Source organism: Sus scrofa, chromosome 14, assembly GCF_054392235.1.
Source record: "Sus scrofa isolate SSC_HxYL_T2T_F1_AM1 chromosome 14, Sscrofa_HxYL_maternal_Yorkshire_Landrace_v2.0, whole genome shotgun sequence".
NCBI lineage: Eukaryota > Metazoa > Chordata > Mammalia > Artiodactyla > Suidae > Sus > Sus scrofa.
The window spans coordinates 138,638,161-138,665,257 of NC_139396.1; the positions used below are offsets into that span (position 1 = coordinate 138,638,161).

General features: G+C 40.0%; 1 protein-coding gene across 8 annotated transcripts in view; it reads left to right on the forward strand.

Annotated features, from left to right (window-relative positions):
• SORCS3 (sortilin related VPS10 domain containing receptor 3) overlaps positions 1-27,097 on the forward strand; it is a 612,545-nt gene that overhangs the window by 364,399 nt on the left and 221,049 nt on the right. For all 8 annotated transcript variants that reach the window (XM_021072812.2, XM_021072813.2, XM_084993359.1 and 5 more), the window contains one exon: positions 25,283-25,356. In XM_021072812.2, the coding sequence (XP_020928471.1) occupies positions 25,283-25,356 (74 nt within the window). The remainder of the gene's footprint in view (positions 1-25,282; positions 25,357-27,097) is intronic.

Genomic DNA, 27,097 nt, shown 5'->3' on the forward strand with positions numbered 1-27,097 from the left:
TGTATCTTCTCTTCTAGACTGCACCTACTGTTTCTACTTTTCCTCTTCACATACTTCATGTTTTAGACACATGAAGGCAAAAATAAATAAATTAATTAATTAAAAGATTAAAAAAAAAGAAGACAGATTAACTCCAATGTGGTTCATAGATACAATATAGGAGTGGACATCTATGAGCAAGGTATGAGCAAGGTAGAACGAATAAGTGGGTTGTGTTCCTCTCTATAAACCTTTGTTGTCCTACCTCTTTCCTTCCCTTCTCTTACCTTTCCAATCCACGTGTTAATGCACTTACATGACCAGATGCTGCTTTTCCAAGTGCTCCCTTTATTCATGCAACAAAAAGTGGTCACACTCCTTCTACAGCTTGATGCTCCTTCTTCCTTTGATCTAATGCTAAGGGTAGCTATTTATTTAAAGTGTGTACTGTATGCCACATCCCGTGTCAAGCACTTATTCGTTCTACCTTGCTCATAGATGTCCACTCCTATATTGTATCTATGAACCATATTGGAGTTAATCTGTCTTCTTTTTTTTTAATCTTTTAATTAATTAATTAATTTATTTTTGCCTTTTCTAGGGCTGCTCCCGTGGCATATGGAGGTTCCCAGGCCAGGGGTCCAATCGGAGCTGTAGCCACCAGCCTACACCAGGGCCACAGCAATGCAGGATCTGAGCCACATCTGTGACCCACACCACAGCTCATGGCAGCACTGGATCTTTAACCCACTGAGCAAGGCCAGGGATCGAACCCGCAACCTCATGGTTCCTAGTCGGATTCGTTAACCACTGAGCCATGATGGAAACTCCTTATCTTCTTTTTTAATCTTCCAGCACTCAGAATAATACCCAGTAGACAGAAGAATAGCAATAGTCATTTATCGAATGGGTGAAAGAGTAAATGAATGAAGGAATGCAACTATTTCTGAATTAAAGACCAACTTGTTGCAGGGGTCCATTATTCCTGTCTAACCTGGCAGATGAACTTTCTGTTCTATATCAAAAGGGTACTGGTTACCCTAGAAATGCTTTCCTTTTTCCTTCTTTCTCTTCCCTTAATTTTACAGAAGCACCAATAACTTACATTTGAATGTCAAGAAGGTCTAAGAGCTCCAATAGTTTATGACTTCAATTAACTCAAATGACTAAGCCAGAGTCTAAATGTGTTCTGTTAGAAAATCCAGCATTATGTTTCAAAGACCTCATATCCGTAGTCTTGTTGTTATATCAGGAAGCTTTCTAGATCTATTATTAGAATCTATGGGGTGGTCCACACTTACTTGTCAATGGATGTTCAAGAATATGGGTTTTATTCTTTATAGAATTAGAATCTTTTAAGGTAAGAGCTTCATTAATATTGCCCATATGAGAGTTTCTTCCAAATGAACTTGCCCAAAGTTTAATGACTCTCCTTTGCTCTCAGGGTGAAGTACAAGGTTTGTAATCATAGAATTCAATTTTTACAGTTTTTAGTCATAAATGCATCATCCTCGGATAATTCTCTCTGCAAAATGTATGCCCCATGCTTATCTCAAATGTACATTAAGAATGGGCAAATCATAGAAATGACAATTTGGAGCAGTTCCCTGGTGGCTCAGTGGGTTAAGGACTGATGTCACTTCTGTGGTTCTCATTACTCCTGTGGTATGGGTTAGACACCTGGCCTGGGGACTTCCACATGCCATGGGCATGCACCCCCCCCCCAAAAAAAAAGGTAATAACAGTTTTGGGCTATAATAAATTGGTGTGGACATGCCCTGCCTAAAGATACTCAAATTCACTAAAAAGTTATTTTAGTAGGGCAGTTCCCATTGTGGCTAAGCAAGTTAGGAGCCTGGCTAGTATACATGAGGATGCAGTTTCGATCCCTGGCCTTGGTCACTGGGTTAAAGGATCTGTGCCACTGTGAGAGCTGTGGTGTTGGTCATAGATGTGGCTCGGATTCCACATTGCTATGGCTGTGGTGTACACTGGCAGTTGCAGTTCCGATCAGACCCTTAGCCTGGGAACTTCCATATGCCACAGGTGTGCCCCTAATTTTTTTTTTTAAAGTTATTTTAGTAAACAAATAGATAAACCAAAGATACTCTCCCTTTTCCCAACCTCCTACCCTATGCAGAATAACAAAAGCTGGATTTAGATTATAAGGTTGAGACTCATGCACCACTAAAAGGGGGAGCACCTGATCTTCTCCGTTGCACTCATCTTCTTTATACTGCCCTGTCGTTGTACCATTGCTTATGGATGACTTTCTGTCCTCCCTGAGGGGCTACTAGCTCATATGTCAGCCAGTCATAAAGGATCTTCCTTGTCTGAGTTTCCATGAAACTCATCATCGGTACCTCCATTGCCCCCCATACATAATGTTTAACATGGTGGTAGTTATTGCAAGCAACACACTCTTTAGGAGATGACATGCTGCTAGTGTACAGGGCATGTGTCTTAGACATCAACATGCAAAAAAAAGTGCATGATACAAAGCCTTGTCATTGCTAGATTCTCAGATAATACCCAGTAGCTGGTCTTTGATCCATCAGCATGTCTGTACCCTAAAATAGAGTTAACCAACCAGTTGAATGAATATCTCTTTGTACTGTTTTATGGACCTCAAGCACTCTTTTTATTTTTCCACCTGAACCCTGACACATTCTCATTTTAATAACAAATAATTCTAATAACTAGTAATTGTAATAATGTTCCCTGAGATGGGATAATTTCAGGTGACTCACTTGACATATCTCTAAACACACACTGGATAATATAAAATGTGCCTCTGTGGATTTGCCTTTAATAGTGTTAGGGAACACCAGGTTTTTGTTTGATTAGTTTTTCATAGTGTCCCTGATCTGCTTTAGAGATTACAATTAAGAAAGGGGAAAGTTGGGATACATTTTGAATTTTATGATTTACTGGTCCTGACTCTGTTTATAAGCTGTTAGTTTCATCACACCAACAAATAAACAAACCAAAGCCATTTCTCCCATGAAAAGGTCTGGATGAAATTTAAAATGCATATTACTAAGTGAAAGAAGCCAATTTGTATAAGCTACATAATGTATGATTCCAACTAAATGGAGTTCTGGAAATGACAAAACTATAGAGACAGTAAAAAGATCAAAAAGAGGGATAAATAGGTGGAGAACAGGGCATCTTTAAGGGCAATGAGTCTCTTGTGTGTCATACCACAGTGGTGGGCACATGCCATTCCTCCTACATTTGTCAAAACTCATAGAATGAACACAGAGAATACAAACAACGGATTTTCGTTAATAAGAATATATTAATATTGGCTCATCATTTCTCACAGGTGTACCACCCTAATGCAAGATGTTAGCAATAGTAGGGAAGAGAGAGGTTCTCTGGGAAATCTCTGTCTGTACTTTCCATCTGTTTTTCTGTAAAGGTGAAACTGCCCCTCAAAATAAAATCTATTCATTACAAACTCTAATTTAAATAATTGACACTAAAACATATCCCAGTTGTCAAGAGAAGACCTCTTAGATAAATTTTACCCAGAAATCAATTTTGGAAATCCTAGGATGTTGGAGAAAGGCCATTCCAAGGATGACTGTGGTTCAGTGGATGGAGAGTACACTGGGTAAACCACAAATAGTGTTAATTCCCTTGAGCACTTTTGTCCAAACCCAGAGCTTTTAAAAAAGTTATTTCTAAGATGCCATGCAGATCATTCCATCTGTAATAATAAAAAAAAAAAAACTTTGAAGAGACAGGATCAAAAAAAATTGGAGTATCTATGGGAAGGTAGTCCAAGAGTGACCTTGTATTTAACATGCTCCTTGTTCTACCAACCAATGACACATGTTAAAGTTCTCTCTCTCTCCTGATCCTAGGCTCACCTCTGATAAAAGAAATGGGATAAGCTATTCCCACAAACTCTCCCATTGGGTGAAACACTACTGTGGAGTTCTTACCAATTTCAAGTCGGCAGAATAAAAGTGAAACCAAAGCTAATAGATTAAATGGGTCTATTTGTTTTTAGTTCAGTTACTGCTTTCATTTTTTTTTTTATTGTGAGTAAACAAGGGCTAGAAATAGAAGCACATATGCAGATTTATTTTTTAAATCTCCCAATTCCTGTCTGTTGGCTGCTGTTCCTGAAATTGCTTGGCCCATATCAGAGGCTGCTTCTAAGTTCCCAGGCAGAAGAAAGAGCAGAGTTCCCACTGTGGGTTGGAGAGAGGAGCGTGGTGGTGGAGCCACTTTTCTGACTTAGGAAAGCAGCTCCCGGTCTTCCCATTTTTGGCACTGATGGATTGAGTCTCTGTTTTGGGAGCTGCAGCTTTTTTGTGTGCCCGGGGCTGTCAGCAGAAAGCTGTTTGAGTCGGAGGCTGTGTACCATGCCATCTTGGCAATTCTGTATTTTCAGCATTTCATCAATGCAAGGAGTAAGAGAAATTGTAATTGAGGCTGCCTTTCTATAAATCATACCATGGAGGCTGAGCACATCCAAATGATGGGTCCAATAGGAACTTCTGTCCCTTGCCTGGGGGCAGTGGTAGGGGTGGTGGTGGAAAATCAGTCTAAAGCATCTGTGTAGTTGCTGAACAATGCAGTGGGGAAGAAATAGGAAATAAAGTCTAAGTTTCCTGGCAGGGCTGTGAATGCTGGACAGGGATAGAATGGAGGGGTTGAATAACAAGAAATTATCAAACCATAAGATCCAGTTGGAAATGGGAGGATGAGTGTAACAGGCAGAGTGGTTCCCATGCACTTACTTGGACAGAAAGAGAACTGGGAAGTCTTCATTTCAAGGAGAATCTAGCCTCCCCTTTCCAGCCTAATATTTTTATTTTTATGATTTGACTCTCTCCTCGTGACACTGTTGGAATTTAGTGTTCTTGTTACAATAGCATTCAAATCAAAAAGAAAACAAGAAGAGGGTATCTGTATCTGTCTGGGATTCACACTCTTTATGTGATAAGCAGTAGTACACAACTGAACTCTGGGTGAATAGCCCCTCCTGTGACTATGTGGGTGCTCTTCCTGGTTTTTCTCAGAGGATTACACATACTTTCTTGTTCTTGTATTTGCAAACACAGCTGAGAATGCCTTTGACTGTAGTGATTCGCTGTTCTTTGAGTTTGAAACACCAAAATTGGAGGGTTGTGAGGCCACTTTACAGTTAGACGAAGATGTAATAAGCCCACCTCATGATTACTGGCTTCAAAGGGGACTCCGACATTGATCCCAGGGGACCTCTTGGCCCTGAAATGTGAAGTTTTCATGAAATAGGATGGAAGAGGGGCCATGGAAATGGACAAGAGAGAATCATGTTTTTACCTGACCCTACCCATGCCTTGGTTAATTTATGCTTGAAGGAATATGAGTTTTGCCTTGTTTTCCCAGGAGACCTTCAACAGCCCTGAAACCCACTCATGTCTTTCCCCAAACCACCACTGGACTGGAGCAACAACTCCAGGCATGTATCTAGAAAAGATGTGGCCAAGGAGTGTGTATAAATGTATGCATGTGCATGAACATCCTGCTTAAGGATTAAACAGAGGCATTTTCTTTTGAACAGAGGCATTTTCTGAACACAGAACTTTCAGACAGATCGAATGTGTAACCAAACTGGGCCCATGTGCCTGGTAACACTCTCTGCTATTGTGGGGTCAGGGACCTCTGCTTTGTGAGTGCGACTGCGGTTTTTATCTTTTCTTTGTTTATTTCCCTCTTGGATTTCTACAGTAAGTTCTTTTGAAAATCCTGGTCTCTACCAGCTGTACTGAGGGGACTAAGGGAGGGGATTGTGTCTTATTTTTCAGGTTCGTCTCTGTCAGTGCTGGGACCAGAGAGAAAGGTAGAAACAAACTCAGAGAAAAAGAGTATCTTGTCTTCAGCAGGGATTTTCCTCAAGAGTGCTCTTTTTCTTCCTTGCTCAAACCTTGAAGGAATTCATGTTTCCTTTGTTTGCAGAGGCAGTTCCCTTGCTTGAGGACTTTTAGTTTTGTTGGTGTTTCTCTGCTAGAGTTTCTCTTGGTTACACATTAAAAGCAACAAGCAGAGCTACACACAAGGTCAGCGGGAGAAAGGATGAATATGGGGATGATGGTCCTGACTGCCCGGGGCTGTCCTCTGAGTGAGGAGACGTTTGTGTGCCACTTGATGTCATGGTAGCCATGGGTCTGCCCTGCCTTCGCATAAGCCTTTTGTCTGGTAGCAATTTTATCATGAGCTGAGCTGAAAATTCTTGACTGTATTTATGAGACCAGCAGAATCATTCTTTCTTAGGTCTTTCTTTGGAGAAATCGGAGTTCCTGCAGATTAGGATTTTGGGATCTCTTTCCAGTATTCTTTCTGTGTTGCCCTGGGTATTGCCTGACATTCTCTGGCTTCAGAACCTGTAGTGGAAAGAAAATCATCTGTTTACTTAACTGTTTCTCCATTAGATTTCAAGCTCCTCCATGGCAACTAGGTTTTGTTTCTGCCTATCTCTAATACTTAGCAGAACATACACAAAGGTAATTTATACATAATGGATGAGTATCTACTACCCCTTTATAATTGTCTTTATTACTTGTCACACACACAGACACACAGACACACTCTCTCTCACACACACACACACCAACACACACCAAAAAAATCCAAATAATAAGTTAACATATGCAACCTTGACATCCCTACAAACACTTTCCTTTCCCAGATTTGAATAATAGTAAATGACACCCCTTTCTACAGGCTCAACATCTTGGAATTGTCTTTTTTTTTTTTTTTTTTTTTGCGGTCAAACTCAACTCCAGTACAGTAGCAAACCTTATCATTTCTACCTTCACCATATATGCAGATATGATCCATTCTCTCATCTCCCTCCACTACCCAGTTGAAGAGTACAAAAATCTTTGAGCTATCTGTGATTCCTCCTTCACTCAGAACTCACAGTCCTTCCATCACCAGGTCCTATTTGCCTTATCTCCAGAGTATTTTACAAGTCCCTTCACCATCCCAACTCTGCCACTCACATGCTAGTGGAAGCCAACAGCCCTCTTTCCTGGACCACCACCATCACCTCTTCTCTGTGGTCCCCACACTTTCTAATAGTGGTCTTTAAAAAACTAAATTAGGTTGTGGCAGAATTCTCCTCAAATGCCTCCATATGATTCCATCATGTATAGAAGACCAAGATCCCATCAAGGGCAGACATGCCTCGTATGTGAGGTCCTCTCTGTTTTCTCTCTAACTTCATCTCCAGAGTTTCTCTCTCTTGCCACTACTCCAGCCACACTGGCCTGGAGTGTTCCTCTAACTCACCACATGGCCACTTCAAGACCTTCACCCTTGCTCTTCTTCCATCCTAGGTCACTCTCTGAATGTTCACATCACCTGCTCTTTCATTTCATTCAGGCCTCTGCTCCAATGTTATCCATTCAGAGAGGTCTTCCTTGACTGTCTTCACAAAAATAGTACTGCCTGTCTGAATTTATCCCCCTACCCTGCTTTGATTTTCCTCTTAGCAGTTATCTTTGCATGACATTATTGGTGAATTCTATATTTGCAAATTTACTTGGTCACTCAAATTTACTTATAATCCCCATATCAGTACTCAGAATGAACTGAATGGCAAAAATTTGAGTCCCTGGATGTGCATGTTCCCAGAAGAGATTGAACAGGGCTATACTCTGTCTTCTTATTTGAGCTCTCAGACTATAAGTGACCTCCTTTATGTGGTTTGTTTTGTGCCATGGATTTCTGTACTTTTGTGCTTCTCTTTGGTAGTTTCACTATTTAAAATGGCTCCCAAGCAGAGTGCTGAGAAACTGTCCACTGTTCCTAAGTAAAAAAATCTGCCAACCCCTCCCTTCATAGTAGTAGGAAAAATTGGCAACATACAAATAAAAATGTTAAGAAAACTTTGTTTTCTTGTATCTTGTTCTCTGCTATATCCTTAGAATATAGAACCATGCTGGTTCATGGAAAATGTTCACTAAATTACTGAGTGATTAAATAGATGAAAACAATTAGTGAAATATCGTCAAGTGTGTCTACAGCAGAAAAACCTGAAAAAAATGGTTTTAGTCTGCCAGATGTTTTTATTTTAGTAGGCAATGTGCTCTCCCTAATCTTACTGTAGCCCTGCAGTGTAGGTTTTCTTAGAACCTCTCTACCCCTGCCCCTCAGAGTAGCTTGCCCAAGCTCACATTGCAGTCTGGCTCAGAAGACCCATGTTTACATGTTGTGAATCTTGGCTTATGTGGTTATTGAGCACATGGGCCATGGAATCAGACAGTATCATTTGAATCTGACCTTGACAGTTACTCTGTGTTTTCAGACAAGTGACTTAATCCTCTCTAAAGTGTTGTTTTCTCTTCTATAAGGTAATGATAACCAGAGTTCCTCTACAGGGTGACTGTAGGGCTTCAGTGCAAACTGATTAACATAGTACCTGACACACAATAAGTACTTGTTAGACCTTAGTTTTGTTGTTATTTTCTTTGGGTTCCTGGTGTTGGAGACACAGGCAAACCAATTAACCAAGTAACCAAGCCAAGTAACCAAGTAACTAAACCTCCTGGTAACCAAGCCAGGAGGCACTCAGTATAAAATTCCTGTTAGGACCTCTTACCTGATACTAAAGATCAAGATCAGTAGCTAAGAATAGTGGGTTGGCAAACTTTCTGTAAAGGACAGAATACTAAGTATTTTAGTAGGCTTTGCCAACCGTATGATTTCTATTATAAGACTCAACATTGAACATGTGAGTATGGATAGGTTCCAATCAAGTTTTCTTTACAAAAACAGATGGATCATAATTTGCCAACCTCTGCTTTAGACAATAGTACTCGACCCTGTCTATGCATTAGAATTACCTGGAAAGCTTTAAAAACACCTGTGCCTAGGTAGTCTATTCCCAGAGATTTTGACTTAAGGTTTCTAAGATGGGGCCCAGGCACCAGTATAGCTTGACACTTTCAGGAAACGCTAATGCAGAGTTGAGAACCACTGATTTGGGTCACTAAAGCCAAGAACAGAAGAACATCAGAACAATTGTTATCTTCCTGGCTCTTCCCCAACTCACTCCTCACCCCATTTTAGAACCCAAGGATCAGCACTTTCTGTGCATTTGGGGGTTGGCTAGCATGCAGTAAGTCCTCTTTGCTTAATGCACAGAGCATATGACTTTTGGATCTAGAGGGAAGTCTAATTATCTGTGTAATAAATGCATTGTACTTTCAGGGAACACAGTCCAGCTGTTGTGCATTTTAGCTGAGGCTATGCTGTTTGCTATTTAATTGTGTTCCAGCATTTGCAGTTGGACAGAATAGTTTGAGTGTAAATAGTCTGTCCATCTCTTTTTCCAAGGCTCTGGTTTCTGTGATAGAGCTACGAATGAATTTCTCAGGAGCCAAATGGTGTCTGATTTAAGGACAAGTTACTCTTCTCTAATGGGTCGTAGAGTAGTTGTGACACTCCCATCTCTAAGGAGTTGCAAATATTCAGCTGAACATCATCTACCTGTGATGGAAGTAGAGACTGACTGAAAGAAAGGCTTATGAGCATAGTTATAAATCTCCAAGCTTCCTTAAGAGTGATCTAGAATAGAAGTTCCCATTGTGGCTCAGTGGATTATGAACCTGACATAGTGTCCATAAGGATCTGGGTTCAATCTCTAGCCTCCCTCAGTGGGTTAAGGATCCAGCATTGCCCCAAGCTGTGGCATAGGTTGTGGATATAGCTCGTATCCAGTATTGCCATGGCTGTGGCATTGACCTGCAGCTGAAGCTCTGATTGGACCCTAGCCTGGAAATTTCCATATACCACAGGTATGTACATAAAAAGAAAAAAGAAAGAAGAAGAAAAAAAAATTATCTGGAACAGAGTCTCTCAATGTGTGGTTCTTCTGAAAAATCATCTGATATCTTGTTAAAATGCATATTTCTGGGTTCCTTCCTTGGACCCCTAAACCAGAATTTCTGGAAGGGGGCTTGGAATATACATTTTTAACAAGGCATCTAAATAACTTTAGAATTTGAGAGCCACTATTGTGAAGAAATCCCTTCATCATACTTATATAAAAGACAGAGATTGAGAAATTTAAAGTCTTCCTCAAAATAGCCCAGTTAGATCATTGATAGAAATAAGGCTTGTATCTAAGGTCGGTGTACCAGCTAGTTAAGGCTGTGGAACCAAATCTCCCTAAACTTAGACATTTACGACAGTGAACATTTGTTATTGCTCACAACTCTGAATTCATTAGGTGATTTTTCTGGCCTCAGCTATATTTATTCATGTTTTTATGGTCAACTGTGGTTGAATTGGTGGCTGTGCTGATCTTGGCTGGCACATTTTTCTAGGTAGAGATCAGCTGGCTGTATGTTGGTCTGAGATGGATGTAGACTGGGTTTTCTTTCATGTGGTCCTTTATCTTCCAGCAGGCTAGCACAGGTTCATTCACCCAGGGTGACAGCATCCTGAAAGATTCCAAGGCTTCTTAGAAGCTACACTCAGAACTGGGACAGTTTCACCTTCACTGTACTCTGATGCCTAAACAAGGGGGTAAGGAAATGAATTCTAGCTCTTGAAGGGAAGAGCTGAAAGTCCTTTTGCAAAGATCTTAGATAGAAGGAGACTAAATCAATCCATCAAACTGCCACACAGAGTCCTGGCCTTTCCGACAACATTTGAGAGCCTTTGAAAAAAATTTCTCTGCCAGCTTTTACAAATATTTAGGGAACATCAGTAGTGAATATCCCCTTGGGTTCTGCTCCTAGGATTACTGCTCCTGGATTAAGAATCAAAAATCATATATCTAAAGGGACCTAAGAACTCATTGACTTAAACCCCATCTGACACTTTAATTTCCTGATGGTATCACCTTAATCAAAGTGCTCATCCATTTTCTACTTAAACATATCCTGTAACTCCCTTGAGAACTTGTTGCCATGTGAGACAGCTTCTTCCAGCCTCAGTGAGTTCTTTCCATTAGAATATTATTTCTCATGTCAAGCCAACATTTACTTCTATCTGGATCCCCTTTTGGTCCTGCTCTGCCTTTTGATGCAGCAGAAGACAGTCTCATTGTCCTTTCCCTGGACACTTTTTCCAAATTGCTCATTGGTCTGTTTTCTGTGCTACAACCCCAAGTTTTGCCGACTTTTCTAGGTAATGGTGTGAGCTCCCTTACAATTAAAGTTGTTTCCTTGATAACACTCATTTTTTTTTTTTCAATGGCAGCGGTTGTTTTGGAATGAACACTGGTTTGGGAATCACGTCTTTGAATTTGCTTTGGGATCTTGAACAAGTTCATTATACCCATGAAATCTCCATGTTCTCCTCTAGGAAGTATGGACAGAAACCCTGGGTGTCAGTGTTTATTTTGAGTCAAACTATATACAAGAAATACCTGTCAGGGTCAGAGCCTCTTATTTTTCTGCAAGAATAGACTTTGAAGTACACACTATTTTTTATTCTTTTAATACTTGACTTTGAATGAACTCAGATTTTCTGGCCATTTTATGTATATTAATACTAAAATCATGAGCATGTTTAAAAAATAGAGTTGTGTTTCAAATGGTAGGTAAAGACTTCATTTGTTCCACATTGAAGGTGAGTATTATTGTTTTGCTACTTAAAGGTAACAATTTAAATTAAATAAATGACCTAAAACTAGAAAAAAAGTAAGTTCTCCCACCTCTTTTAGATTCAGGGTCTTGGGAATAAAAAACGAATTTGAACTTGGAGAAGAGTTAAAAACAAACTGAATGCAGTGAAAAGGCCAGGAAAGTAGGTGATAAAGTGGATATTAATTGTAGGATGTGATGTGAAACCAAAACCGTGAAGAAGAGAGAACACAGGTACGGGGTGGGGGTGGGGGTCAGAACAAATAAAGTCAGCTTGTGGAGGTTTAGCAACATTTGTGTTCCAAGGGTACTGCTTAATATGAGATGTTTCTGAATTGTAATGTGTAGAGATGAATAGAATGTGATTGCAAAGGAAAATGATCAAGAGAGTAGGACTGAGGAGACAAAAGAATGGATTTTGGTAAATACTATGAGAATTGTTTATAAGATTGTCTTATGTGACTATTAGCTTAGAAAATACTCAGCATAAAAGAGGATAAAATGAATTGTGAAAATGACTTGTAGATAAAAGTGTTGGATGGATTCAAGGTGCAGTGTCATTCATGCCGGGTGTAGCCAAATGAGCCATTATTCCTGTGAGCTTATGTTAACTTGTTTTTCTTTCAAAATCAAGCAGTTAACCAAAAAAAGAAAAGAAAAGAAAAAAAAAAGACAGTACAGCATAGTTACAAGAGCATTGAGGTGAGTCAGGACCCTGGGTTTGAATTCAAGCTCCACAGATGATTAGTTGTGTGCCGCCAGGCAGGTCCCATAGATTTTATGGGCCTTAGATTCCATGTGCATAAAAGGAATTGTCCAGATTTCTTCCAAGAACATTCTCAGCTATAAAATTTGTTATTCTCTGATTCTATGTTGTTGGGAAGCCCTGTGGAATTTCTTAGAGGAGATCAAGATTTCAGATGAGATTTCTCTCAGCCAGGAGCCTCTAATCTATTTGAAGAGATTACCTCAAGTTTTGATGCATAAGGGAGCAAATGACCAGATCAGCAGCTGGATGAGTTAAATAAAAGCAATTGGAGAACTTCTAAGGGAAACCTGTTACTACAGTCCGGTGGACAGTGGGTGTTACGTGTGAGAAAGGAGATTCTATCCATAGGATATTCTTCCCTTCTCTCCAGCGTCTTATAGTGATGGGTTTTATGAATTTTCTTTTAAAAGTAGTTCCTCAGTTTTTCTCTTGTACTCTTATCTCTTTCAGCCAAGTGTGGCTTCATGGACAGGAGACAGTTTGAACTAATATTGAAAGAAGGGTAGAATTTAAACAAACTTGGGAAGGGATGGGGCCTTCCCAAGGAAGGAACAGAATTTTAAAAGGCTTGAAAAGGAATAATCATGTATTCATTCAGGACCTATTTATTGAGCATCTATTGTCCCAGATCTGGCATTCTATCAAGCTTAGGACTATTAAAGTAGTGGTGAGATCCTACTGTAGAGCACAGGGAACTGTATCCAATCTCTTGGAATAGAACATGATGGAAGATACTATGAGGAAAAGAATGTGTGTGTGTGTATATATATATATATGCACGACTGGATCGCTAGTCAATTTCACTGTACAGCAGAAATGGACACACCACTCTAAATCAACTATACTCTAATAAAAAATAAAACAAAATAAAGTAGTGATTCCCCACTAATTAGAAAGGACGACAGACCTTAATCATGAAATTGCACAAATATACAATTTTGTACTTTGGTGAATGTTGTGCAACAAGAGGACAGAGAGCCACGGAAGCAGTTGGCAGGTGGACCTGGTGCTGTCTGGGGCAGGAAGTGATCAACAGGGCTTCCCTTAGGAAGGGATATTTCTGCTGATACCTGGCATGCAAGTAGCAGTTGAGTACATGTTTGGAAAGAGGGAGGGGTGCAGTGGAAGAAGGACATTTTAGGCAGACAGGATAGCGTGTGCAGAAGCCCAGGGGCTAGAGATGTCTTGGCATGTTTGAGAAGCCAAAAGAAGGCCAGTGTGGCTGGAACTTGGAAAATAAGGGGGATGGAGAGAATCCTGGAGTAAAGGCAGGCAGAAAGTGAGCATGGTGCTACCTCTTTGACAGAGTGTAGACACTAATATTGTTATGAGCCAGTTTCTGTATGCTGGGTTGGAGCGAAGCATCCACACATTCTGAACATTGTGGAGAATGGAGGCAAGCATCCTCTATGCTTTGTGTTCTCAGGCGAGTCACCAATATCTCTCACAGGGAGTTGAACCCTGACTTGGGAAATAGAAGGCTTTACTTATCCAAATATACAGATGGCCTCTGAAACTGGGGGTACAGTCAGGTGGATAAGCCTGAGGAATCATACAAAAGCCATGGAAAAAAAATGAGGCTTTCTGTGTTAGCAGCCAGGGTCTAATGGAATTGCTTTCTTGCAAGTGTATCATCACCAGAACTCCATATTTTCTTCTCCCTTGGTCATATCCTTAAACAACAGCCCTGCCTAAATGTGTCTCCTTATATCAGGTGCAGGGTTCCAGTCGTCATAGACACCAAGAAATGATCACAGGCTCCCTTGCAGTCACCCTACACCAAACACACTTGAGACAGTTAAATAAGTCACCCCCATCAGTACCTGGTCCCTAATTATGCATCAACCATTTTTGGTGACAGTTCCCCATCTTCAAAATGGGACTCGAACGTGCATCCCCCCCCCCCACCCAGGGCAAGTGGTGTAAAGAGAGTATGAGAGATGTAGAGTGTTTTTGTGGAGGGGTCACTTCCTTTGAAGATTTGTGAACAAGTTCATTTTTTAAAAATCCTTAGCAGAGATATATAGTAGATGACAAAATATCCCTAGAATTTTAAGGTGATAATTAGAGACTTGAAAAATTTGTCCTTATTCAGGCTGCTTAAGGTCACATGTCCAGATTCCTAATGGGAAGCTCTATTCCCTTTGGCTATTAGGGATGTTTTGATGAAAGACTTGGAGGCACATTGAGTTTTAAACTGTTTATAGGATATCCTGTGCTTTTCTCACCAACATCTTAGAGTAGTAAATTTTATGAACTGGCTTTTAAAACAACTCAAGAGAAAAAAAGCCAACAACCCAATTGAAAGATGGGCAAAGGACCTGAATAGACATTTCTCCAAGGAAAATATAGAGATGGCCAACAGGTACTTGAAACAATGCTCAACATCACTGACTATTAGAGAAATGCATATCGAAACTACCATGAGATACCACCTCACACCAGTCAGAATGGCCATCATTAATAAGTCCACAAATAACAAATGCTAGAGGGGGTGTGGAGAAAAGGGAACCCTCCTGCGCTGTTGGTGGGAATGTAAGCTGGTACAACCACTATGGAGAACAGTATGGAGGTACCTTAGAGATCTATACATAGAACTACCATATGACCCAGCAGTCCCACTCTTGGGCATACATCTGGACAAAACTCTCCTTAAAAAAGACACATGCACCTGCATGTTCATTGCAGCACTATTCACAATAGCCAAGACATGGAATCAACCCAAATGTCCACTGATAGATGATTAGATTAGGAAGATGTGGTATGTATACAATGGAATACTACTCAGACATAAAAAAAGAACAAAATAATGCCATTTGCAGCAATATGGATGGAACTAGAGACTCGCATCCTGAATGAAGTAAGTCAGAAAGAGAAAGACAAATACCATCTGATATCACTTATATCTGGAATCTAACATAGGGCACAAAGGAACCTTTCCACAGAAAAGAAAATCATGGACTTAGAGAATAGACTTGTGGTTGCCAAGGGGGAAGGGGAGGGAGTGGGAGGGACTGGGAGCTTGGGGCTAATAGATGCAGAATGTTGCCTTCAGGATGGATTAGCAATGGGATCCTGCTGTGAAGCAATGGGAACTCTGTCTAGTCACTTATGATGGAACACGTAATGTGAGAAAAAAGAATGTATACATGTATGTGTAACTGGGTCACCATGCTGTACAGTAGAAAAATGTATATATAAATAAATGATAAAAATAAAAATAAAAGCAGTCTTTCATTTTTGGTGTTGTAATCTTGCCTCTTTTTGGTTTTAAGGGAGGATGTTTTGAAATTTGATGAATAAGTGTGTATCTACCTACACTTCTCTGCTTTTATAGCCTTCACTCTCACAGCCGATCTTTTGTCTTTTTGACTCTTTAGGGCTGCACCTGTGGCATATGGAAGTTCCCAGGCTGGGGGTCAAATTGGAGCTGTAGCCGCTGGCCTACGCCATAGCCACAGCAACTCGGGCTACGAGCCAAGTCTGAGACCTACACCACAACTCACGGCAATGCTGGATCCTTAACCCACTGAATGAGGCCAGGGATTGCACCCGTGTCATCATGGATGCTAGTCAGGTTCATTAACCACTGAGCCATGATAGGAACTCCCTCACAGCCCCATCTTTCAGTTTCATTTTATCTTCACACCCATGCTCCTAGGTACTTGTTTTCTCTGTCTCTGTCTCTCCCCCTTCTTTTTTAAGGGCTACACTTGTGGCCTATGGAAGTTCCCAGGCTAGGGGTCAAATCAGAGCTGTAACAACTGGCATGCACTACAGCCACAGCAACTCAGGATCCCAGCTGCATCTGCAACCTACACCATATCTCACAGCAATGCCAGATCCTTAACTGGCAAGGCCACCAAGCGAGGCCAGGGATTGAACATACCTCCTCATGGATACTGGTCAGATTTGTTATCACTGAGCTATGTGGGGAGCTCCCCAGTTTTTTCTTCCTCCTCTTGAATCCTTCAGATGACCTGTTCATATTTTTTTTCCATCTCTGCTCTTTCTCCTTTGAAATATTGCAGTTAGAACAGTGTACACTGATCCATGGCCAAATGAACTGTATTTTTGTAGGAGGATGAGATAATGTTCGTTTTATTTCTAACATCTTCCCTAATGTCCAGAAATGATCACCTTTGCTAGCTACAATTTTTTTTTTTTTTTTGGGCAGGGGGGAGATTTATCCTCAGGCCAGCTCCTACTCATCCATTCTGACTCAGCTCATGGCCCAGTGCCAAGTTCCTCAGAAGTGACCACTCCCTCCTTTGCCTTCTCCCAGCCCTCCTCTGCTTCCATTGGCAGGGGCTGCCTTGTCTTGTCCTGCACTTACCTATTGACACATCTGTCTTCTTATCTAGGTTTTGAGTTTCTGGAGATCCGGGAACCTTGCGCTACTCACCTTTGTGTTATCATACCTGGCACTGAGCTTAGCATATGCTAGTACTCAATTAGCATTAAATAGATTGAGTGAAATAGAGTATTACAAATCATTTTGAGATTCTGTTGTTCACTTGGTGACATCCAATGTCAAAGAATAATGAAGCCTGATGTAAGGGGATACATCTTATAATCTGGACTTTTAGAAATGGAATGTGAGGGACTTCAAAGTAAGGTTGGATAAAATATAGGACACAATTCAATTTGAATTTCAGATAAACAACAACATTTTAAAAATATAAGCTTATCTTTAATGTTACATGGGATATACTTGGTCAAAAAAATTTTTGTTTTTAATCTGAAATTCTAAGAATCTGGGCATTCTATTCTGTATTTGTATTTGTTAAATCTGGCAATGTTATTTCAAAGTCATATAATCTCACTCTTTCCTTCAGTCAGTTGTAGGTCTACACTAAAGTTCAGTCACAAATTGATAGTCTTCAAGCAGTACCTGGCCACCTGGATTAAGATATATCTTACTTGCCCGGCAATTTAAAAAAAAAAATTGTTTTTTTTAGGGCTGCACCTGCTGCCTATGGAAGTTCCCAGGCTTGCAGTCAGTTTGGAGCTGTAGCTGCCAGCCTACACTACAGCCACAACAATGTGGAATCTGGGCTGCATCTGTGGCCTATACCATAGCTCATGTCAGTGCCAGATCCTTAACCCACTGAGTGAGGCCAGGGATTGAACCCACATCCTCATGGATACTGTTGGGTTCATTATTGCTGAGCCACAACAGAAATCCATAATTTTTTTTTTCTTTCTGCCTTTTCTAGGGCTGCTCCCACAGCATATGGAGGTTCCCAGGCTAGGGGTCAAATTGGAGCTGTAGCCGCTGGCCTACTCCAGAGCCACAGCAATGCAGGATCTGAGCCACGTCTGCAACCTACACCACAGCTCAGGGCAATGCCGGATCCTTAACCCAATGAGCAAGGCCAGGGATCAAACCCTCAACCTCATGGTTCCTAGTCGGATTTGTTAACCACTGCGCCACGACGGGAACTCCCAGAAATCCATAAATTTTAAAATTTTTGACAAAAATGTAAAATATGGAGATTTCCCATAAATATTTGACTTTTCAGATAACCTTAAAAATCACAACGCATGACCACACTTGGATCAGCACTCCCGTTCAACTAAGGAACAGCTAAGCCATTTTTTAGCTGGAGCGCAAGCTCCCTGGACTCCCTGTTTCTCCCCAGTGTTGTGGGGAAATGTCATTTTCTAAATATTATCACGTTTGCACCGTGTTTTTCTTAGAGTTAAGAGAAAAGTGAAACGTTCTTTGAACTTATGACTCTATCAAAAGCAGAAAAATAAAAGATCGCCCTGGAGTGTCAAGTGTTTCAATAAAAAGTGGGAAAAAAAATCTTATTGTTGGATAAGCAGAGAAATTCTCTTACTGCATTAAGTGCCAGCAAAGTGAACCTCTGTCTAAAGCATTACAAATAACAGTACTGTTTTTCTTATACCTCCCTCTTGTATTCATACAAGGAACTTGACACCATTTGAGTTCCTGATATCCATTAAAATGACAGGTCCCTGAGGGCAGAGCTTTTGTGTTTTTGGTTCACTGATGTATTCTAAACCTATGTAACAGTGTTAAGTGGTTTTTAACAGATGTTTGATCAGCCTTTGTTAAATGAAGGAATGAGCCATGTAAGCTGCCTGAGAGAGACCGAAAACTTTTGTGGCTAGAAATCTTTGAGAAGATTGTTGGAAAGATGGTGGCATCTCCAATAGAATGCCACGACTGGGTGAATGCCTACGGCTTTTTTATAAGTATCTTTTTTGGTGAAGATACCTTATGTCTTCCAATGGCAAAGCAAAATGGTTACTGAAGACAGAAGTTCTTGTCTATGTCCCCAGAGCTTACAGGGACATTGGGTGGAATTGTTTCCCCTGCTTATCAAGGAAAGAGTTCTTTGGAGAATATCTGAGAAAGGAACCAGAGGCACATGCTGGAAAGGAATGTTTGTTGCTCTGTGAGCCTAGTTGCTCTCCAGCTTACCATAGATATTGCCACAACCCAGGAGATTCTCCCTGAAGCCCAGGCAAGATGTAGGCCAGCCTAGGTCTCCCACATGCTCTGTGGCTACCAAGGAAATAGGTGCAGAGTCCTTCCTATTTTGAGTAGGAACCTGCTTTATTTTATTTGAAAGACAAAGACCAGTGTGGCCACACAAAATTCAGTAGAATGCTACCTAAACTCCATAGGTTTTAAGGAAAAAAAAAAAAATCAAGACAGTTACACACTAAGGTTGAATTTTCCCTACAGGGTAGAGTTTTTATATAAATATATTTCAAACCATCCTTCCCTCCACATAGAAGATCGGCTGGCTCTATGGAATCTGACTGGCACACCAAAAGCTGCTGTAAAATGTATATTTTGTAGTCCCTTCTGATTATGTCTGGTTACCACCATGTGGCCATTATAAATTCACATTTATTCTTAGAAAATATCCTTAGGGGTGTGATGAAGATGCACAGGGCAGATAAATACTGGCAAATGAGGGCTAGACTTTCCACCACAGAATCAACAGTCTGATCCTAAGCAAGACGTCTAGCTTTACAACTCAATGACTAGGAGTGGAGACAAGAAAACAAGAAAGAAATAGAGCAAGATCTGTCATTATGACTCCTGCTGGTAGGTGTGCGATGCCTATATTAGTTACTAGGGCTTTTATAACAAAATGCCACAAACTGGATGACTTGAAACAATAGAAATCCATTGTCCTATAATTCTGGAGGCCGGAAGTCCAAAATTGAGATGTGAGCAGGACTGTGCTCCTTCTGAAACCTGTAGGGAAGTCTTTGTTTCTTCCTAGGTTTTGGTGATTTCCAGCAGTCTTCATAGCCCTTGACTTGTAGATACATCACTATAATGCTCTGCCTTAATTTGGTCTTCCTTTTGGGTATCTTTACGTCGTCTTCCCTCTCTGCCTATCTGCCTGTGTGTCCACATTTCTCCTTACGAGAATATCAGCCATCCTGGATTAGAACCTATCCTGATCTCACTTTTAACTTGGTTATATCTGCAAGGACCTTATTTCCAAATAGGGTCACAATCTGAGATACAGGGGATTAAGACTTCAACATATCTTTCGTTTCTTGGGGGAGAGGGTAGGGAATAGGACACAATCAATTCGACCCATAACCTCCTAATGTAATCATATTATCCTTTGAACTTAAACTTTCCAGATACGATTTGTTGTTCTTCCTGTGGAATAGTACATTGATTAAATTGCCTCTTTAGTTCTTCAGCTATCAGATGGTTTTCCCTGGCCGGCTGATGTAATTAGGGAACTAATAACAGAATCAATAAGGAAAAGAGCGTGCTCTTTCATATTTTCCAGCTGTTCCAATGATTCACTTAGGGCTCTGCGTGTATGTGTCGCTACTGAAGACGTGCTTGTTAAGAGAGATGCGAACATGAACTATAGTGAAAGAGGGAGAGAAGGGGATCTGGATTGTTCTCCGGTAAAAGTCCAGAAATGACGTCCTTGCAGGGAGAGGCCATCATAAGGCAGGATACAGAGGGAAACATGGTCAAATATGTAACTCTGTATGAACAAAAATGCTTCAAAGTGTTTACTGCTTGGAAAACACATTTTAATATTGCATGAGCCATTCTGGTTTGAAGCCATGCAGTACTGTGTAAACACCATGTGAGCTAACACATTTCCTATCCAAGGAAAGATTCACCACTATCTATGATAACCTCTGTGAAATACCATTTTGTTGAAAATCCCATGATGCTTTGTCTAATTCCAGTTCCCTAATGAACAACTTGGAATTTCAATTCTTAACCTTTTAAAAGATAGATAGATAATGTATACATTACAAATAGAAAATTAGTATAAAAATATAAGTGGAATAATGCATAGCTTTGCACCATTATTGAAATTATATATATATATATGTATATATATAAAATAAAGAAATATGAAAATGATGAGGAGCTTTTAAAAAGTAAATAAATTACTCATCATTCCACAATTCAGAGATAACCCTCTTAACATTTTGGCATATTACCTCCTAATATAGTTCAAGTTATGCAATATTTTACATAAAATTAGTATTAATATCTACATATTTTGTAACATTTTTTAATGTCTAGAGTAGTGTTAAATAGCTTTGGTTTATCTGCGGAGTTTTTTAAGTTTTATTGAAGTATAGTTGATTTACAAGGTTGCGATAATTTCTGCTGTGCAAAAAGTGATTCAGTAATACATAAGCACATATCCATTCTCTTTCAGATTCTTTTCCCACTTAGATTATCACTGAATATTGGGTAGAGTTCTCTATGCTATACATTAGGTACCTGTTGGCTAATCATTGCATATACCTCAGTGTGCATATGCCAATTCCAAATCCCCATTCAACTCCCCTCCACCCATCCTCTTTGGTAGCCAAAAGTGTAACATATTTTTAAATAAATTGCATATAATGAACATTTTCATGTCATGAAATCATCTTCCAATACTTTCCATTGAATGATTGCCTATGTGCTTTGTTTCTATTTCAATGTTAGAGATTTCGTTTTTTGAATTACTAATACATATTCACAATAATCCTTAAAAACTTCTGTGACCAAAAGAAGAAAATACCTATTGCCCACACTGTTACCATTGCAGAGATAGTTAGTATTAATATTATGGCCTATATCGCATGGCAGTGTGATTGTCTGAATTTCTGTCTTCTAATGATCATGGTATTTTTAACCTTTGTAATCCTAGCATTAAGTTCAGTGCCTGAAGCATAGTCATTTTTTAATACACTTTTAGTGAATGAATGAATGAATGAATGAATGAAGAGGCTGCAAAGATCTAGCTTGTGGGAGATACACCATTCGTTTCAGACTGAGAAACTTACTGTGGATTTAGAAACAAGGTGGCTCACCCAAGGCCCTTAATGAATAGGAGTTTGCTCTTTCTGTTCATCTAAATCAGCCTCCAGGCAGAGAATTCAATTAATTTTTTTTCCCCATCAGTCAAACTGAAGAGCTGAAAAAGCAAAAGCAGAGACAAGGGAGTCAGGAAGTGAAACTGGCTTGGATGAGATATACAGCTGAGCTCTTGCTCTTTCTGTTGGGAAGAGCATGAGATGAGAGGAGCCATACTTCTCCCAAGAGCACACCTGGGCAGGAGCTGCAGTGCATGGCACTCTGCCATGACCAGGATCCTCCAGAATGGAAGGTCTGATGGTTTCCCTGGAGGACTAAGACTCCGGTGTTGTCACTGTGACCCCCAGAGGTTTTCCTGACCTGTCACTAGAATTTGCAGCAGAGGAAGACACAATCATGCTGGGTTTCATTTGATGGAATTTGGGGCTCTGTTTGCTCTGACTAGAATCTGACAGACAGTCTGATAGCTTTGGGTTGTAGAAGGTTCCACCCAAAGTCTCTTCTATATTTAATTAGAAAACATCTCTCTTAATTCTGAGCATATATTTATCAGACACCTGCCATAGGAAAGAGAGTGACCCAGTTCTCGAAACCCTAAATGAAATACTCAGTCCTTGAAATAAATTATGTCAATATAGTCTTCCCAGCAGGATGGTATGATCCTTACAAACCCTCTCCTTTCTCCCAAGACCCTCTCCAATATATAAATATACATATAGGTAAATATAAAACATCCAGAAATAAATGGATGGATAAGGAGACAAATGGGTAGACAGACAACTGCCACCTGCTTTTGGCCAGCGACCATCATCATATCCATCCATCCTTTCTCTTAAAGCCAGGCTCAAGACCTTGACTATATTGACACCAATCTTCTTACTGTCTCTTCCACTCAGTCCACACCACCTATCTCCAAAGGCCTAGCTTAAGATACATTTATCCAGGGAGCTTCATTTACCCATTTTTAGCCTAGTTTATTTTTCCCATCTCTCGCCTTTTAGCGCCTTAGCCTTTGCCCCACTTTCATTTTTGCCATGCTTATAGTTACCCATTTGGCTTCCTGAAGAATTGAATGTGTCTCTGTGCACCCTGTAATTTAATGGTGTAGAGCTCGTTCTGTTTTATTCATTAAGTTGGTGAGTAAAGAAAGAGACTGAGGGCAATGGAAGAATAGTTTTGCCTTTTTTTCCCCATGTGTTGAGCTGGGCACACATACTAGTTGGTACTTTCTCAGGGAGTGAGAGGTGAGAGAGCCCGGTTTGAGTAAATTCTGTGAGTGTTGGTGGTATTGACATGGTTTAGTATAAACCTGAAATCAGATAAATCATCATGGACCTCCTAGTTTTCCATTTGGTTGCTTTATAGAACAAAGCATCATTATCTTCATTGATAGAATGGAAATGCTAATGCATCTCCTTAACTACTATATATGTGTATCTCCACAACCACACACCCGTATCTGTTCTTTACTGGACAATAGAGACTTTTAAAAAATATAGTTCCTGGTGCCAGTGTTCAATAAATACTGACTGAATTAAACTGAAATGGCACTATACTTCCTCAAGCAAAAATTCTTTCTGTAGGCATTGTAAGATTATGGACTCATAACTTAGAGATGGAAATGTTACCTGGGTGTGCATGCACTTGAGAACACTATGGGTAAGCAGCTCTTGGGGGTGTGATTCTTGGGGTGTCCTTCCTTGACCTCATTTTTAGAAACTTGCAGACCACCTGCTTCTCTCTTGCTTGGTTTCCCCACTTGTAAAAGTTTGTGAAAAAAAAATAAACACGATGGCATTCTCATTATAAACCAGACATCATGATTCCATGGAAGGAGAGGTGAGCCAGGACATCAGAAACCTACATCCTCGTTCATTTGACCAAAACATAACTTCTTCAAGGTTGAGTGTCATGAACTGTAAAATAGGAGGTTCCTGTGTTCCCCTGTTTTATGCCAGGCATTGTATAATCACTGACACACAAAGCTGAGTAAGGCATGATCTCCACCCCTCTTATAAATTAGAGTCTAGTGGGGGAGGAGGTGTGCTAACCTGTTATGGCTGAGTGTAAACAGCTTCCTGGAGGCAGATAGTAATGGCACCATGGGGGGGTGGTTAACTGTGCCTGGTTGGATCAGAGAATGCTTGAGATTAGGGGTTTACGTTAATAAGAACTGATAACTGTCTTGAATTCCCCTCAGTGTCCTTGTAATGCTGAAATGTATGTGAAAGAACAACTTAGTCAAATAATAATGATGATGATGACAATATATCTATTATTCCATTATCAGTTAGATTCAGATATTATACTTCTAGATATTCAATTACAAATAAAACCCTACACTCCTGGCTAGTCTTTACAGAGATGCTGTGTTTTCCCTTTTGTGTTACAAAGGGGCCATACTTTGCATTCATAAAATAAGAGAATGTGGAATCTGATTCATTTGGCCTTGCAGAAGGTTCTTTTTTTGTTTTTTTTTCAAAGTCCCAGGGCTCTTTTTTTTTCCTGTTTTCTTATTCCATGGAGTTTCTTCCATCATTACCTCCCTGTTTTAATTATTGATTTATGCAATAGATATTTAGGTGAACACTTTATATATGTATTCAAGGAGTATAAATAAAACTAAATAATCAGACAAATCTGAACGACATACCTGTATTTTACCCTCTGGTAAGTGCTCAGTGGAAAAAATGATGAGTGCAGTGCATTGAGAAGAAAGAATAGTGAGTGGGCTAAAGGTCAGAGATGGCTCTGCATGGATGGGTAATTTTCACTCAGCCGCAAGAGTGGTCTTATCCTTGCCATTTTACAAAGATGTGGGAATGTGAATGAGTCTGATGTCTTTAGTGGCACTGAAAAGTTCATGTCATTTATAATATATACAGGAAGAGTAAGAGATAAAGCTGAAAGGGCACACTTTTTTTGCATACAATATTGTATCAGGTATCACATGAAGGGCATTTTTACATGTGTCTTATTTTTTTTCCTTGAACACAGAATCTACAGAGTGACTTTCATATAAGGGTTTTTCCATAAACATATATTTTTAAATAAGTGTTGCTGAATTATTTTAGATGTAGCTAAAGACTTTATAGAATTTAAAGAAAAAAGGAGGAGTTCCCATATGTCTCAGTGGGTTAAGAACCTGACCTAGTCTCCATGAGGTTGTGGATTTGATCCCTGGCCTCTCGCAGTGGGTTAAGGATACAGTATTGCCCTGCAGCTGAAGCTCAGATTCAAACTCTAGCCTAGAAACTTCCTTATGCCTCAGGTGCAGCTGGAAAAAAAAGGAAGATATAATTTTACTAAAAGCCTTGCCCCCAAGGTAGAGACATGGCCTCAGAAATGGTTTCAAAGCTTGGCTCAAAAGCATCAGCTGATTGCCTATATATTGAGCCAGAAGACACCATGATAAGTATGGCACAGCCATGTACATACATTTGTATATGAATAGAATGGATGCCTTCTTGAGGGTGTTGGGCACACTGGTGGGTTGGGATGTTCTTCTCCAGGGGGATGCACATGTATTCTGTTAAACAGAACATCCCTTGATGCTTATGCTCTCCTCACTTCATTGTTTTGCAGCTCTACAGCTCCATGGACTTTGGGAGACGGTGGCAACTCATGCATGAACGCATCACACCCAACAGGTTTTACTGGTAAGCCCCATTTGCAGACTCACCACCCTCTTGGATAAGGAATTATCAGGCAACATAGCACTCTGGACACATCCCTGGACACCTTCAGCACTTGAAGTCACATGTGCCCTAGCCCTTTGCTACTCCAAGTTTGGTTTATGGACCAGCAACATCAGCAGCACCTGGGAACTTGTTAGAAATGCAGAATCTCAGGCTCCACAAAGACTTACTGAGTAGCACTCTGCATGTAACATGATCCCTGGTGACTTACTGTGTCCATTAAAGTGAGAAGCACTGGGCTGGAGAAATCCATGAGAGCATCATGACCATCCGTGCTGTGTACTAATCTCTCTTCTTTTTGGAAAAAGTAAATATTTTATGAACCTATTCTAAAAAGCAATATTTTCCTAAAGTGTTCTCCAAAGAACATTAGGTCCACACAATGCTTGTCCTTCCATAGGTGTTTCTATGGTCAAATAATTTTAGGTGATGGTTACCCAACTCTACCTTCCTGGAGACTCAGGACTCACGGTAGGATATTAAAGACTCTGGAGAAGGCTGGAATGAAGGAAGCTGCAAACATGAAGTCAGATTCCCAAACTCGTTTCAGTCCAGAATTCCTGACTCATATCACACCTGATAAATCTTTCAGGATGATGCCCATGGAGCAATTTTGAAAAATCTTTTTAAAGAGTGAAGGCATTTCAGATGGACAGTTAGCCCTTCCCCCTAGTTGGGAAGTGTTGTCATTAACTGGTATTTTTTAAATACATGCTTACTACTGTTACCTTGGCTGTAACAAGGGAAACCTGGTTTAGTGTAATTTTAGCTTTTACTCTTCCTTGCTGGAACATAAAAATGCTTCTTCCTTGTGTCTTGCTTTAACTTCAATGGAAGCGATGGCCAAATATGTGTAGGGATATCTGTAGGCAGCCTGAACCAAAGTGTGTAATATGCTTAATTATATGTTTGATTAAAAACAGAAACAACATTAGCAGTGCTTGAAAATAGTAACTATTCCATGCTCATTTTAAATGCCTTAGTTCAATTCCCTTAAGAAGTCATGAGATGGCCGTGTATGCCTTCCATTAGGTAGGTGCAGGGTATGCGTTGTGGGGTGATGTACATTTACATCCATTTTTGTACATATACACATCCATACCAACATCTTTGGAAGCAGCAGTTTCACCCAGTCCCCTCCTGCACCTACAAAAACTATGTCCAGAATTAAAATGATGATTTCAGAAGCACAATGTCAACCATGTCTTATTATATATATAGAATCCTGGGAGAGGAAAGGGAATTGCGAGTGTTGCTTTTGCTTCAATACCTGGACTATCCCCAATTATTTTTCCCTTTTCAGACCAACTATTATTTGGTCTGTAACTATTATTACAATTATTACTTGGTCTGTATTTAGAATTATTAAGATTTTTTTTACAATAGAGTAAGGCAGAAAAAGAAATATTTGTTTTTCTGATGTTCTGGCTATATAATTACAGCCTTTGGCTCAGCTCAGATGGACCATTTCTCGGTGTACCATCACTCAGAAATCCCTCAAAAACAAAAACAAAATCCTTCTGCTATTTCTAGAACAAACTCCTGATGGTAAGGCCATTGGCCGCCTAGGAAGTCAAGTTGATGGAGAAAGAAGTATAATAGATTGGATAAGTCTTGTCATCATTTTGGAAGGAAAATAAATTAAGTAGAGGAAGGGCAGAGTTTTCCTATGTTTTGCAAAGAGCAAGAAGAGAATGTTCCA